General features: G+C 45.3%; 1 protein-coding gene across 1 annotated transcript in view; it reads right to left on the reverse strand.

Annotated features, from left to right (window-relative positions):
- LOC132395748 (26S proteasome non-ATPase regulatory subunit 13-like) overlaps positions 1–15,607 on the reverse strand; it is a 70,972-nt gene that overhangs the window by 924 nt on the left and 54,441 nt on the right. Inside the window, exon 12 of the mRNA XM_059972724.1 lies at positions 6,466–6,582. Within this exon, the coding sequence (XP_059828707.1) occupies positions 6,466–6,582 (117 nt within the window). The remainder of the gene's footprint in view (positions 1–6,465; positions 6,583–15,607) is intronic.

The raw sequence follows: 15,607 nt of genomic DNA on the forward strand, positions 1-15,607 counted from the left end.
TACTCGTAGGTTTGCTAGAAAGGCAAATCAAAACCCCCGTCTGACTGCAAAAGACCTTCAGGAAGATTTAGCAGACTCTTGAGTGGTGGTGCACTGTTCTACTGTGCAGCGACACCTGCACAAATATGACCTTCATGGAAGAGTCATCAGAAGAAAACCTTTCCTGCGTCTTCACCACAAAATTCAGCATCAGAAGTTTGCAAAGGAACATCTAAACAAGCCTGATGCATTTTGGAAACAAGTCCTGTGGACTGATAAAGTTAAAATAGAACTTTTTGGCCACAACGAACAAAGGTATGTTTGGAGAAAAAAGGTGCAGAATTTCATGAAAAGAACATTTTTCCAACTGTTAAGCACGGGGGTGGATCGATCATGCTTTGGGCTTGTGTTGCAGCCACTGGCATGGGGAACATTTCACTGGTAAAGGGAAGAATTAATTCATTTAAATACCAGCAAATTCTGGAAGCAATCATCACACTGTCTGTAAAAAAGCTGAAGAAGAAAAGAGGATGGCTTCTACAAAGGATAATGATCCTAAACACACCTCAAAATCCACAATAGACTACCTCAAGCTGAAGGTTTTGCCATTGCCCTCACAGCCCCCGACCTAAACATCATCAAAAATCTGTGCATAGACCTCAAAAGAGCAGTGCATGCAAGACGGCCCAAGAATCTCATGGAACTAGAAGCCTTTTGCAAGGAAGAATGGGCGAAAATCCCCCAAACAAGAATTGAAAGACTCTTAGCTGGCTACAGAAAGCGTTTACAAGCTGTGATACTTCCCAAAGGGGTGTTACTAAGTACTGACCATGCAGGGTGCCCAAACTTTTGCTTCAGGCCCTTTTCCTTTTTTGTTATTTTGAAACTGTAAAAGATGGAAATAAAAAAGTAATCTTGCTTAAAATATTAAAATGTGTCATCTTTAACTTTATGCCTTTCGGAAATCAGGCCATCTTTTACTCACTTAGCTATTCACAGTAACAGAAATTTTGACTAGGGGTGCCCAAACTTTTGCATGCCACTGCATATCGGTATCAGATCCAAGCAGCTTCTTTTTTGGGATGGGGTATTTAAATACAAATTTACAGCAATGGGTTGGAATTTGCAACTACAGTAGATTCTGACCAGTACATTTTGACCCAATTAAGCGAAAACCCCAATTAGCCAAAGTTTCATGGAAATAGTTAAAACAGTACAAAAAAGACAAGTTGAGAAACAAATTAAGTTTAAATGAAGTACAGAACAAATTAGAACACTACCAATACTACTACAGTACTATAAAACTGTGGTTCCTAATAGTTATCGACAGAGGAATTCATCCAGTGTATGCTGCTGTGTTCTTTTGAATGTAAATGAACAAGACCAGCACAGACACTTAGTACTGAGAGTGTATTGCCTTCATACAGTGCTGTCATTGACTGCATCCCCCAAACCTTCATTTTCATCGTATCATTCCAAATCAATTTTGATACATACCTTCGAGTCCTTCATACTTCCCAACTTGTTAAAGTAGTGAAATCGCTTCATTTTCACTCCTGGCCATTTCTAGCATCTCCAAGCCTGGATGCTTGGAACCGCAGTGAGCAAAACAGTTCTGAATTGTCTTACTGCTTACATCTTGCCAAGTAACAGTGACAAGAATGACTGCTTATGGACACAGACACACACAAGCGATGGTATTTTTAAAAATATTCGCTGTGGGCACAGTGTAGTGTCTAACAGTCACACAAGTGCATGCGTCTGACTCTAGTTAGAAACTGTTCAGCAACAGCCTCCTGCTCCAATTAAGTGGTATAGTGTCACAAATAAACTAAGGGAATCCTGGCTATTTTCTCCATTAGTTTTTGTTCTTTAAGAGTTGCCCCAAATAAGTAGCTGCCCCAATTAACCGATGGCCCATTTAATTGGAATCCATTGTGTCACAAATTAAAGTTAACACTCAATATCTCAATTCGTGGATATGGCCCAGTCCATCATGGGTAAAGTCCTCCCCACCACTGAGCGCCCCCCAACAACTCAGTGTCGAGATAGCGCTGGTGAACCACTGCAATGTTGTGTGGGCTATGTACAATACTTCTAAATGTACCTCTTCTGAATTATTCTCATTGCAATCTGCAGCATGTCATTTCCCTTTAAGCAATGTACTTTTAAATGGGCTTAATGATCTGCTGATCTCACACCCTTCTGAACTCAGCTGACTCCACTCTCAGCAAGCAGGTATGGCACCTTTAAGCAAATGAAGGTTCATCACCAAAGCTGGAAGTGAGGTGGTGGGGAGTGGGGGGTGGGAGGTGCAAATCCAAGCCAGGCAAAAGCAGAGGAATAAGTCGCCTTCTACCCAGCATTGTTAGCAAATATGCAATCGCTGAAGAACAAATTTGAGGACCCTGAGGGCAAGATTGCTGTATCGAAGGGAAATGAGAGATTGTGGTGTTCTACGCTTAACCGCAGTATGGATTAATGACAGCACACCAGATGTGGCAATTGACCTTCAGTCTTCTCGATTCACAGGATAAACTGAACTGCTAATTCAGAAAAGGCAAAAGGTGCAGGTGAGTGTTACGTGATAAACTCTTGGTGGTGTTTTGATGTGGTGGTTTTGTCAAACTTGTGTTTCCCCCAACTCTGAACACCTAACGATGAAATGCTGTTTCTTCTATTTACCAAGGGAGATGTCATCTGTGATTCTCACTGGAGTTTACACAGCACCAGCAACCAACTATAATCAAACGCTTGAGATACTACATGATGTCATCAGCAAACAAGAAACAGTCCATCCCCACACATTTCAAACCATAGTGCGAGACTTCAACCAGGCATGTTTGAAGAAATCCCTGCCCGATTACCATCAGCATTTAACAGCTAGCACTCGAGGTCCCAACACCACCGTCAGACCACTGTCATACAAAGAGAAGGAATGCCTATCATTTCATGCCCAGACTGTATTTCAGGCTTGAATACTGTCACCTCTTACAAAGTTAAAATCAAGTGACATGGGCAACAATAGGGCTGAGCTCAATGCGTCTATGCTTACCTTGACCGTCAAAACATGAAGGAAGCATACAAACTCCCACATCCCCTGACGATGCCGCAAATTCAGTTTCTGAGGCTGACGTACAAGCATCCTTCAGGAAAGTGAACCGAAGGAAAGCATCCAGCCCGGATGGGGTACCTGGCCACTGAAGGCCTGTGCTGATTAACTGGCTGGGGTATTCACTCAGATCTTTAACCTCTCGCTTCGGCAGTCTGAGCTACCCACCTGCATGAAGCAGGATTCAATTATCCTGGTGCCTAAGAACAACATGGTAACCTACATCAATGACTATCACCCAGAAGCACTTACATCCATATTGATGAAGTGTTTTCAGAGGTTGGTTATGAAACATATCAACTCCTGCCTGAGAAGCAACTTGGATCTGTTCCATTTTGCCTACTAGAGAATAGGTCCATAGCAGGTGCCATCTCATTGGCTCTTTCACTCAACCCTGTCAAAGATACATACATCAGGATGATCTTAATCGATTACAGCTCAGCATTCAATACCATCATTCTCTCAAAACTAATTCATAACCTCCAAGATCTTGGCCTCAATACCCCCTTGTGCAATTGAATCCTCGATTTCCTCACTTGCAGGCATTAGTCAGTTCAGATTGGCAACAACATCTCCACCACAGTCTCCATCAGCACAGGTACACCACAAAGCTGTGTGCTTAGCACCCTCAAGCTTGCTGAGGACACCACAGCCCTAGGCTGAATCAAATGAATCAGCATATAGGAGGAAGACTGAAAATCTGGCTGAGTGGTGCTGCAACAACAACACCTCACTCAATGTCAGCAAGACCAAGGAGCTGATTATTGACTTCAGAAGGAAACCAGAGGTTCATGAGCCAGTCCTCATCAGAGGATGAGAGGTGGAAAGGGTGAGCAACTTTAAATTCCTTAGTATGACAATTTATTTACTTTCTGAGGAACAGCACTGAGTAGACCCATCTGGCCCTTCAAGCCATGCTGCCCAACAAAACCCTAATCATGGGACAATTTACAATGACCAATTAACCTACCAACCAATGTGTCTTTGAACTGTGGGAGGAAACTGAAGCATCTGGAGGGAACACACGTGCTCATGGGGAGAAGGCAGCAGCAGTTATTGAACCTGGGTCGCCTGCATTGTGCCAACCACTACGCTACTGTGCTGCCCCAGAGGATCTGTCCTGGGCTCAGCATGTAATTGCAATTATGGAAAAAGCATGGCAATGTCTCTACTTCCCAAGGAGTTTGCAAAGGTTTGGCATGACATCTAAAACTTTGAGAAACTTACTTAGATGTGTAGTGGAGAGTATATTAGCTGGCTGCATCAAAGACTGGCACAGAAACACCAATGTCCTTGAACAGAAAATCGTACAAAAAGTAGTGAATGCGGCCCAGTCCATCATGGGTAAAGCCCTCCCCACCACTGAGCACATCTGCAAAGCAGTGCCCATTATGAGGAACACCCACCACCAGGTTCAGGAACAGGTATTACCCTCAACCAACATTCTCTCCAACCAAAGGGTACAACTTCACATGCCCATCAATGAAATGTTTCCACAACCTATGGATTCACTTTCAAGGAATCTTCATCTCATATTCTCTCTTGACTGCTTATTTGTTTATTATTATTTTTTCTGTCATTGATTTGATTGTTATTATTCTAATATGGATTTGTTGACTATGCCCACAGGAAAATGAATCTCAGGTTTGTATGTGATGACATACTTGTACTTTGGAAATAAATTTAATTTGAACTTTGAACCTATTTAATCCTAACTTAATCACAGGACAATTTACAATGAACAATTAACCTACCTGGTGTGACTTTGTACTGTGGGAGGAAACCAGAGCACCCGGCTTCACTCCAGAGTCTAAAGACGTACCAGGTAGGTTAATTGGTCAATGTAAAATGAATTTCTGAATAGTACAGTATATGATGGCACATACAAACTTTGATAATTTATTTTGAAAAGTTGGAAAAAATCCAAAGTTGAAAGACCAAGAAATGCTCACAAGCATCAATTTCCGAGTGCATTATAGGATCTGTGAATGTTCAGCAGCACAAGCCCACCGAACCAGCATTTCCTGCTCAAAGTGTAGAAATAGTCATCTCGACCCATACCTCACCCTCCCCACACTTGACCCGTTCCTCACCCTCCCCACACTCAAACCGTCCCTCACCCTCCCCACACTCGAACCGTCCCTCACCCTCCCCTCACTCGACCCATCCCTCACCCTCCCCATCCCTCACCCTCCCCTCACTCGACCCGTTCCTCACCCTCCCCACACTCGACCCGTTCCTCACCCTCCCCACACTCGACCCCTTCCTCACCCTCCCCTCACTCGACCCATCCCTCACCCTCCCCTCACTCGACCCATCCCTCACCCTCCCCTCACTCGACCCGTTCCTCACCCTCCCCACACTCGACCCGTTCCTCACCCTCCCCACACTCAACCCGTCCCTCACCCTCCCCTCACTCGACCCATCCCTCACCCTCCCCTCACTCGACCCATCCCTCACCCTCCCCTCACCTCACCCGTCCCTCACTCGACCCATCCCTCACCCGACCCGTACCTCACCCTCCCCTCACCCATCCCTCACCCTCACCTCAGTCGACCCGTCCCTTACCCTCCCCTCACTCAACCAGCACCTCACCCTCCCCTCACTCGACCAGCACCTCACCCTCCCCTCACTCGACCAGCACCTCACCCTCCCCTCACTCGACCCGTCCCTCACCCTCCCCTCAGTCGACCCGTACTTCACCCTCCCCACACTCGACCCGTTCCTCACCCTCCCCACACTCGACCCGTACTTCACCCTCCCCACACTCGACCCATCCCTCACCCTCCCCTCACTCGACCCGTACCTCACCCTCCCCACACTCGACCCGTACCTCACCCTCCCCACACTCGACCCGTACCTCACCCTTCCCTCTTGAGCCGCCCCTCACTTCACTCGACCCGTACTTCACCCTCCCCACACTCGACCCATCCCTCACCCTCCCCTCACTCGACCCGTACCTCACCCTCCCCACACGACCCATCCCTCACCCTCCCCTCACTCGACCCGTACCTCTCCCTCCCCTCACTTGACCCGTACCTCACCCTCCCCTCACTTGACCCGTACCTCACCCTCCCCACACTCGACCCATCCCTCACCCTCCCCTCACTCGACCCATCTCTCACCCTCCCCTCCCTCGACCCGTACCTGGCCCTACTTGTACCTCACCTTACCTGTATCTCACCGTTACCTCACCTTAATTGCTCCTTACACTACCCAAACCTTACAGTACCCATCTGTCACTAATGCTAGGCAAAGAAATAATTTTTTTAAAAGGTGGAAGCTCCAGTTTTTTACGATTTTGCATGGGAAACCGGTGAATCATTTCAGTCTTAAAATAAAGGTGAAGTGTACAGCCAGAGAATGAGACTCACCTGTTGCAGATCCATTACCCGTGGCTGGACCCAGGTCATGTGGACCTTGTGGTCTACCTGGTCGATGCTGCCTTTCACCAGGCCAGCGGACAGAGCTCTCATCACCAACATTTCCACCTGGTTGAACAAGAGAGTAATTAATATTGGACAGGAGCCACCTTGTACCGATGACACCCGGCCTCTGGTCACATGCCCGGGCTGAGAAACTCAACATGGCCTTGCAAGATCAGAACAACTGTGATGTGGAGGGAGTGAACGACTCTAAAGTGAGTTGAGGAGCACGAGGGTGCCAATGCCAGCATAAGTGTAGCGTGCTGTCAGAGATGGGAGTCAGATCTCACCCTGCTAACCTCAGAGGTTCTGCATGTGAACCCATCAAAAGGTTCTCAGCAAGAAGAAGGGTGAGCTGCCAGCAGGCATGGGCAGTGGTAAAAATGGGTTTAATTCTAACATCTCTGAGAAGCTTGTGTAGGTACGTACATGGATGGCCAGGGTATGGAGGGCTATGATCCAGGTGGGGATTGATGGGACTTGGCAGAGTAATAGTTCAGTAATAACTAGATGGGCCAAAGAGCCTGTCGTGCTGTAGTGTTCTATGTCATAATACACTGTAAGTATATAAAAAATAGAAGCGGGGTAGACTATTTAGCTCATGAAGTCTGTTTTCCCCCATTCAGTGACAACCTGCTTGATGTACCTAAACACAAGGAAATCTGCAGATGCTAGAAATTCAAGCAACACACACAAAATGCTGGTAGAACGTAGCATCTACAGGAAGAAGCACAGTCAACGTTTCAGGCTGAGACCCTTCACCATGACTAACTGAAAAAGAGATAGTAAGAAATTTGAAAGTGGGAGGGGGAGGGGGAGATCTGAAATGTACCTAACTTTTGCTTCCCTGCATTATCCCTTTATCCTTCTTTCCTATAGTAAAGAAGGGAGGGTGGAGTACAGGAATCAAGGAACTTGGGATAGCCAGGTGGATAACATGGTTAGCATGAAGAACACATGAGAAGCATTTCAAGGCTCTGGGTCTGTACTCACTGGAGATTAGAAGAAAGAAGGGGGTCTCATTGAAACCTCTTGAATATTGAAAGGTCTGGATAGAGTGGATGTGGAGACAATGTTTCCTATTGACAATAAACAATAGGTGCAGAAGTAGACCATTCAGCCCTTTGAGATCATGGCTGATCAATTACTATCAATACCCTGTTCCTGCCTTGTCCCCATATCCCTTGATTCCCCTATCCATAAGATACCTATCTAGCTCCTTCTTGAAAGCATCCAGAGAATTGGCCTCCACTACCTTCCGAGGCAGTGCATTCCAGACACCCACAACTCTCTGGGAGAAGTTTTTCCTTAACTCTGTCCTAAAACTCTACCCCTTATTCTCAAACCATGCCCTCTGGTACTGGAGTCTCCCAGCATCTGGAACATATTTCCTGCCTCTATCTTGTCCAATCCCTTAATAATCTTATATGTTTCAATCAGATCCCCTCTCAATCTCCTTAATTCCAGCGTGTACAAGCCCAGTCTCTCTAACCTTTCTGCGTAAGACAGTCCAGACATCCCAGGAATTAACCTCGTGAATCTACGCTGCACTTCCTCTACAGCCAGGATGTCCTTCCTTAACCCTGGAGACCAAAACTGTACACAATACTCCAGGTGTGGTCTCACCAGGGCTCTGTACAAATGCAAGAGGATTTCCTTGCTCTTGTACTCAATTCTCTTTGTAATAAAGGCCAACATTACATTAGCCTTCTTCACTGCCTGCTGCACTTGCTCATTCACCTTCAGTGACTGATGAACAAGGACTCCGAGATCTCTTTGTATTTCTCTCTTACCCAACTCTACACCGTTCAGATAATAATCTGCCTTCCTGTTCTTACTCCCAAAGTGGATAACCTCACACTTATTCACATTAAACGCCATCTGCCAAGTATCTGCCCACTCACCCAGCCTATCTAAGTCACCCTGAATTCTCCTAACATTCTCATCACATGTCACACTGCCACACAGCTTAGTATCATCAGCAAATTTGCTGATGTTATTTTTTATGCCTTCATCCAAATTGTTAACGTAAATGGTAAACAACTGTGGTCCCAATACTGAGCCCTTTGGCACCCCACTAGTCACCACCTGCCATTCTGAGAAACACCCATTCACTGTTACCCTTTGCTTTCTATCTGCCAACCAGTTTTCTATCCATGTCAATGCCTTCCCCCCGATACCCTGAGCTTTGATTTTACCCACCAATCTTCTATGTGGGACCTTATCAAATGCCTTCTGAAAATCGAGGTACACTACATCCACTGGATCTCCCCTGTCTAACTTCCTGGTTACATCCTCGAAAAACAACCGATTAGTCGAGCATGATTTACCCTTGGTAAATCCATGCTGGCTCGGCCCAATCCTATCACTGCTATCTAGATATGCCACTATTTCATCCTTAATAATGGACTCTAGCATCTTTCCCACCACCGATGTCAGGCTGACAGGTCGATAGTTCTCTGTTTTCTCCCTCCCTCCTTTTTTAAAAAGTGGGATAACATTAGCCATTCTCCAATCCTCAGGAACTGGTCCTGAATCTAAGGAACATTGGAAAATGATTACCAATGCATCTGCAATTTCCAGGGCCACCTCCTTTAGTACCCTAGGGTACAGACCATCTGGACCTGGGGATTTGTCAGCCTTCAGTCCCATCAGTCTTCTCAACACCGTTTCCTTCCAAATGTCAATCTGTTTCATTTCCTCTGTTACCATATGTCCTTGGCCCATCCATACATCTGGGAGATTGCTTGTGTCTTCCTTAGTGAAAACAGACCTAAAGTACTCATTAAATTCTTCTGCCATTTCTCTGTTTCCCATAATAATTTCACCCAATTCATTCTTCAAGGGCCCAATGTTGTTCTTAACTATGTTCTTTCTCTTCACATACCTAAAAAAGCTTTTGCTACCTTCTTTTATATTCCTGGCTAGCTTGCGTTCGTACCTCATTTTTTCTCCCCGTATTGTCTTTTTAGTTAAGTTCTGTTGTTCCTTAAAAACTTCCCAATCATCTGTCCTCCTACTCAACTTAGCTCTATCATATTTCCTTTTTTTTAATGCTATGCAATCTCTGACTTCCTTTGTCAACCACTGTGGCCCCTTTCCCCCCTTTGAATCCTTCCTTCTCTGGGGGATGACCTGATTTTGCACCTTGTGCATTATTCCCAAGAATACCTGCCATTGCTGTTCCACTGTCTTTTCTGCTAGGCTATCCATCCAGTCAACTTTGGCCAGCTCCTCCCTCATGGCTCCATAGTTTCCCCTGTTCATCTGCAACACTGACACCTCCGAGCTGCCCTTACCCTTCTCAAATTGCAGATAAAAGCTTATCATATTATGATCACTACCTCCTAATGGCTCCTTTACTGCGAGATCGCTTATCAAATCCTATTCATTACATAACACTAAATCCAGAATAGTCTTGTCCCTGGTCGGCTCTCGTACAAGCTGTTCCAAGAATGCATCCCGTAGGCACTCTACAAACTCCCTATCCTGTGGTCCAGCACCAACCTGAAATCCCAGTTCACCTGCAAGTTGAAATCCCCCATAACTACTGCGACATTACCTTTGCCACATGCCAATGTTAACTCCCTATTCAACGTGCACCCAATATCCATGCTACTGTTTGGTGGCCTGCAGACAACTCCCATTTGGGTCCTTTTGCCCTTACTGTTCCTCAGTTCTATCCACACAGATTCTACTTCTCCTGACCCTATGTCCCCCCTTGCAAAGGACTGAATCTCATTCCTCACCAACAGGGCCACCCCACCCCCTCTGCCCACATTTCTGTCCCTATGATAGCACGTATACCCTTGTACATTCATTTCCCAGGTCTGATCTCCCTGCAGCCATGTCTCCGTTATCCCAACAACATCATAGTTACCCATTCACACCTGGGCTTCAAGCTCATCTGCTTTATTTCTGACACTGTGCATTCAGATATAGAATTTTTAACCCATTTCTCCTCTCTCTGTTTGAATCGCTGCCTATTGTGCTTAACCCAGGTCCCCAAACTCCCATCGGGCTATACACCCCTAGAATTTTGTTGGCAGAGTCTTGGACCAGAGGGCACAGCTTCAGGACAGAGAGTCATACCCTGAGAACAGAGATGAGGAGGGATTTCTTTCGCCAGAGGGTGGTGAATCTCTGAAATTCATTGTCACAGACAGCTGTGAAGGTCAAGTCATTGAGTATATTTAAAACAGAAGTTGATAGATTCTTGGTTAGTCAGGGCTTCAAATGTTATGGGGAGATAGCAAGAGAACGGGGCTGTGAAAGATACTATATCAGTCATGCTAGAATGGCAGAGCAGACTCAATGGGCCCAGTGGCCTCATTCTTCTCCTATTTCTTATGGTTATGATCTTATGGCATGAAGTCGTTGGGGCAAAGGGTATACAGTATTTCTCTCACAGAATCACCAACACTTCTCTCTGCAGATTGATCAATCAAATCAAAACTCAGATGGGATCCAAGTCAGGGAAAGGGTGACATACTGTAGATGCAGACTCTACTCTGCAGCCACTTCAGTTTTTTGTGTCTTTTATCAATGAGTTGGTGTGAATAGGGTTGATCCCAAACGCCGCATAGCATTCCAGCTAAGCACGAGGCAGTCACAAGGAACAAGGAACGCAGCCACAGATTCTGCAGATGCTGAAAACTTAGAGCAACACACTCAAAATGCTGGAGAAACTCAGCAGGTCAGGGAACATCTATGGAGAGGAATGTTTCGAGCTGGGACCATTCACCTGATTAAAGGTCTAGCTTGAAAACAATGATTGTTTATAGCCTTCCGAAGATGCTGTCCAACAAGAAGCACAATTTTGTCCTTAAACAGACTGGACCAATTGCTACACCACCATCAAGAATGCCTACCGTGCTATTCCACACCCTCACTTCAGGAAGTCTGATCACCTAGCTGTACTTCAGCTCCTTGAGTATAGGCAGAGACTGAAGACTGCAGCACCAGTAGTGAGGAGCAAGAAGGTATGGACAAGGGAAGCACAGGAGCACCTACAGGACTGCTTTGAATTGGTGGACTGGACTGTATTCAGGGATTCATCTTCGAACCTAGATAAGTATGCTGCAGTTGTTATTGACTTCATTAAAACCTGTGTGGATGAGTGTGTGCTCACCAAGACTTACTGTACAAATCAAAAGCTGTGGATGAACCAAGAGGTGCACTGCTTGCTGAAGGCTAGATCTGTGGCATTCAAGTCTGGTGACCCAGACCTGTACCAGAAAACCAGGTATGATTCACAGAGGGCTATTTCAAGGGTGAATAGACAATTTCAAATGAGGTTGGAGGTGACATCAGATATACGACAACTCTGGCAGAGTTTGCAAGGCATTACTTCCTACAAAGAGAAACCCAATAGCATGAATGGCAGCGATGCTTCACTACCAGATGAACTCAACGCCTTCTATGCACACTTTGAAAAGGGGAACAACTACAGCTGTGAAGATCCCTGCTGCACGTGATTACCCTGTGATCTCTGTCTCAGAGGCCAATGTTAGACTGTCTTTAAAGAGAGTGAAGCCTTGCAAGGCAGAAGGTCCCGATGGAGTGCCTAGTAAGGCTCTGAAAACCTCTGCCAACCAACTAGCGGGAGTATTCAAGGACATTTTCAACCTCTCATTGCTATAGGCAGAAGTTCCCACTTGCTTCAAAAAGGCAGCAACTATACCAGTGTCTAAGAAGAATAATGTGAGCTGCCTTAATGACTATCTACACATCTACACACACACTCACATCTACAGTGATGAACTGCTTTGAGAGGTTGGTCATGACTGGACTGAACTCCTGCCTCAGCAAGGACCTGGACCCATTGTAATTTGCCTATCGCCACAATAGGTCAACCACAGACACAATGTCAATGGCTCTCCACATGGTTTTAGACCACCAGGACAACACAAACACCTCTGTCAGGATGCTGTTCATCGACTATAGCTCAGCATTTAATACCTCAGGGGTGTGCGCTTAGCCTAATATTTTACTCTCTATATACACATGACTGTGTGGCTGGGCATAGCTCAAATACCATCTACAAATTTGCTGATGATATGACCATTGTTGGTAGAATCTCAGGTGGTGACGAGAGGGCATACAGGAGTGAGGAATGCCAACTAGTGGAGTGGTGCTGCAGCAACAACCTGGCACTCAACATCAGTCAGACAAAAGAGCTGAGTGTGGACTTCCAGAAGGGTAGACGAAGGAACACATACCAATCCTCAAAGAGGGATCAGAAGTTGAGAGAGTGAGCAGTTTCAAGTTCCTGGGTGTCAAGATCTCTGAGGATCTAACCTGGTCTCAACATATCGATGCAGTTATAAAGGCGGCAAGACAGCGACTATACTTCATTAGGAGGTTGAAAAGATTTGGTATGTCAACAAATACACTCAAAAACTTCTATAGATGTACCGCGGAGAACATTCTGACAGGCTACATCACTGTCTGGTATGGGGGGGCTACTGCACAGGACTGAAAGAAGCTGCAGAGGATTGTAAATTTAGTTGGCTTCATCTTGGGAATTAGCCTACAAAGTAGCCAGGATATCGTCAAGGAGCAATGTCTCCAGAAAGGCAGTGTCCATTATTAAGGACTTCCAGCATTCAGGACATGCCCTTTTCTCACTGTTGCCATCAGGTAAGAGGTACAGAAGCCTGAAGGCACACACTCAGCGATTCAGGAACAGCTTCTTCCCCTCTGCCATCCGATTCCTAAATGGACATCGAACCCTTGGACATCACCTCACTTTTTTTAATATATAGTATTTCTGTTTTTTGTACAATTTTTAATCTATTCAACATACATATACTGTAATTGATTTAGTTATTTATTTATTATTATTATTTTATTTTGTTTTTTTCCTTTTCTAGATTACGTATTGCATTGTATTGCTGCTGTTAAGTTAACAAATTTCACATCACATGCCGGTAATAATAAACCTGATTCTGATTCTGAAGTTCAGGGTAAAGTTATTATCAAAGTACATATATGTCACTATACACAATCTGAGATTGGGGCAATCACAGTAAATACAAGAAACGTAACAGAATCAAAGAATGAATGTACCCAACAGGACTGACAAATAATCAATGCACAAGCTAGGCAAATACAAAAAGAAAGAAACAAAATAATAATAAATAAGCAATAATTATGGAAAACATGAGATAAAGAGTCCTTGAAAGTGAGTCCTTAAGTTATGGGAGCAATTCAGTGATGGAGAAAGTGAAGTTATCCCCTCTGGTTCAAGAGCCTGATGGTTGAGGAGTAATAACTGTTCCTGCGCCTGGTGATCTGGGTCCTGAGGCTCCTTTACCTCCTTCTTAATGGAAGCAGTGAGAAGACAGCATGACCTGAGTGGTGGGGTCCTCGATGATGAATGCTGTTTTCTGCAACAACACTCCATGTAGATGTGTTCAATGGTGGAGAGGGCTTTACCTGTGATGGCCTGGGCCACATCCACTGCTCTTTGTTGGATTTTTCATTCAAGGGCTTTGGAGTTTGCATTGACAGGTTGCTGTGCTTTCTTCGTAATGGCACTTTTGTGCTGCACCCAGGACAGATCCTTTGAAATGATAACACTGAGGGGTTTAAGCTGCTGATCCTCTCCACCTCTGATCCACCAATGGACTGGTTCGTGAACATCCAGTTTCCCCCTCCTGATGTCAATAATTACCTCCTTGGTCTTTGTTTTGGTACCACTCAGTTAGATTTTCAATCTCTCTCCTATGTACTGAGTCGTCACCAGCTTTAATTTGGCCACGACAATGGTGTCATCAGCAAACTTGAGCTGTGCTTAGCCTCACAGACATAAGTGTAAAGTTCGAAGAGTAGAGGGCTAAGCACACAGCCTCATGGTGTACCTGGGTTGATGGAAATTGTGGAGGAGAATCCAAACTGACTGGGATCAACATGTGAGGAAATTGAGGATCCAATTACATAAGGAGGCACTGAGGTATTGAAAGGTCTTGGAGCTTATTGATTAGTTTTGAGGGCCACTATGTGGCCACACAGCTATGTGAGCTCACTAACCACAAGACCATAAGGTACAGGAGCAGAAGTAGGCCATTTGGCCCATCGAGTCTGCTCCACCATTCAATCATAGGCTGATCCAATTCTTCCAGTCATCTCCACACTCCCCTGCCTTCTCCCCATACCCTTTGATGCCCTGGCTAATCAAGAACCTATCTATCTCTGCCTTAAATGCACCCAATGACTTGGCCTCCACAGTTGCTCTTGGCAACAAATTCCACAGATTTACCATCATCTGACCAAATTAACTTCTCTGTATCTCAGTGCTAAATAAAACGTTCTTCAATCCTGAAGTCGCGCCCTCTCGTCCTAGACTCCCCTATCATGGGAAATAACTTTGCCACATCTAATCTGTGAGGCCTTTTAACATTTGGAATGTTTCTATGAGATTCCCCCCTCATTCTCCTGAACTCCAGGGAAAACAGCCCAAGAGCTGCCAGATAGTCCTGGAATCATTCTCGTGAACCTTCTCTGAACCCTCTCCGAACGTCAGAATACCCTTTCTAAAATAAGGAGCCTAAAACTGCACACAATACTCCAAGTGTGATCTCACAAGTGCCTTAAAGAGCCTCAACATCACATCCCCGCTCATATATTCTATACCTCTAGAAACAAATGCCAACATTGCATTCACCTTCTTCACCACCAACACAACATGGAGGTTAACCTTAGGGTATCCTGCACAAGGACTCCCAAGTCCCTTTGTTTCTGTGCATCTAGAAACATAGATACATAGAAAACCTACAGCATAATACAGGCCCTTCGGCCCACAAAGTTGTGCTGAACATGTCCCTACCTTAGAAATTACTAGGGTTACCCATAGCCGTCTATTTTTCTCAGCTCCATGTACCTATCCAAAAGTCTCTTAAAAGACTTTATTGTATCCGCCTCCACCACCGTTGCCGGCAACCCATTCTACGTACTCCCCATTCTCTGCGTAAAAAACTTACCCCTGACATCTCCTCTGTACCTACTCCCCAGCACCTTAAACCTGTGCCCTCTTCAGGCAGCCATTTCAGCCCTGGGAGAAAGCCTATATACCAGGTCCTATATAGCT

The sequence above is a fragment of the Hypanus sabinus genome, chromosome 6 (genome assembly GCF_030144855.1).
Source record: "Hypanus sabinus isolate sHypSab1 chromosome 6, sHypSab1.hap1, whole genome shotgun sequence".
Lineage (NCBI taxonomy): Eukaryota > Metazoa > Chordata > Chondrichthyes > Myliobatiformes > Dasyatidae > Hypanus > Hypanus sabinus.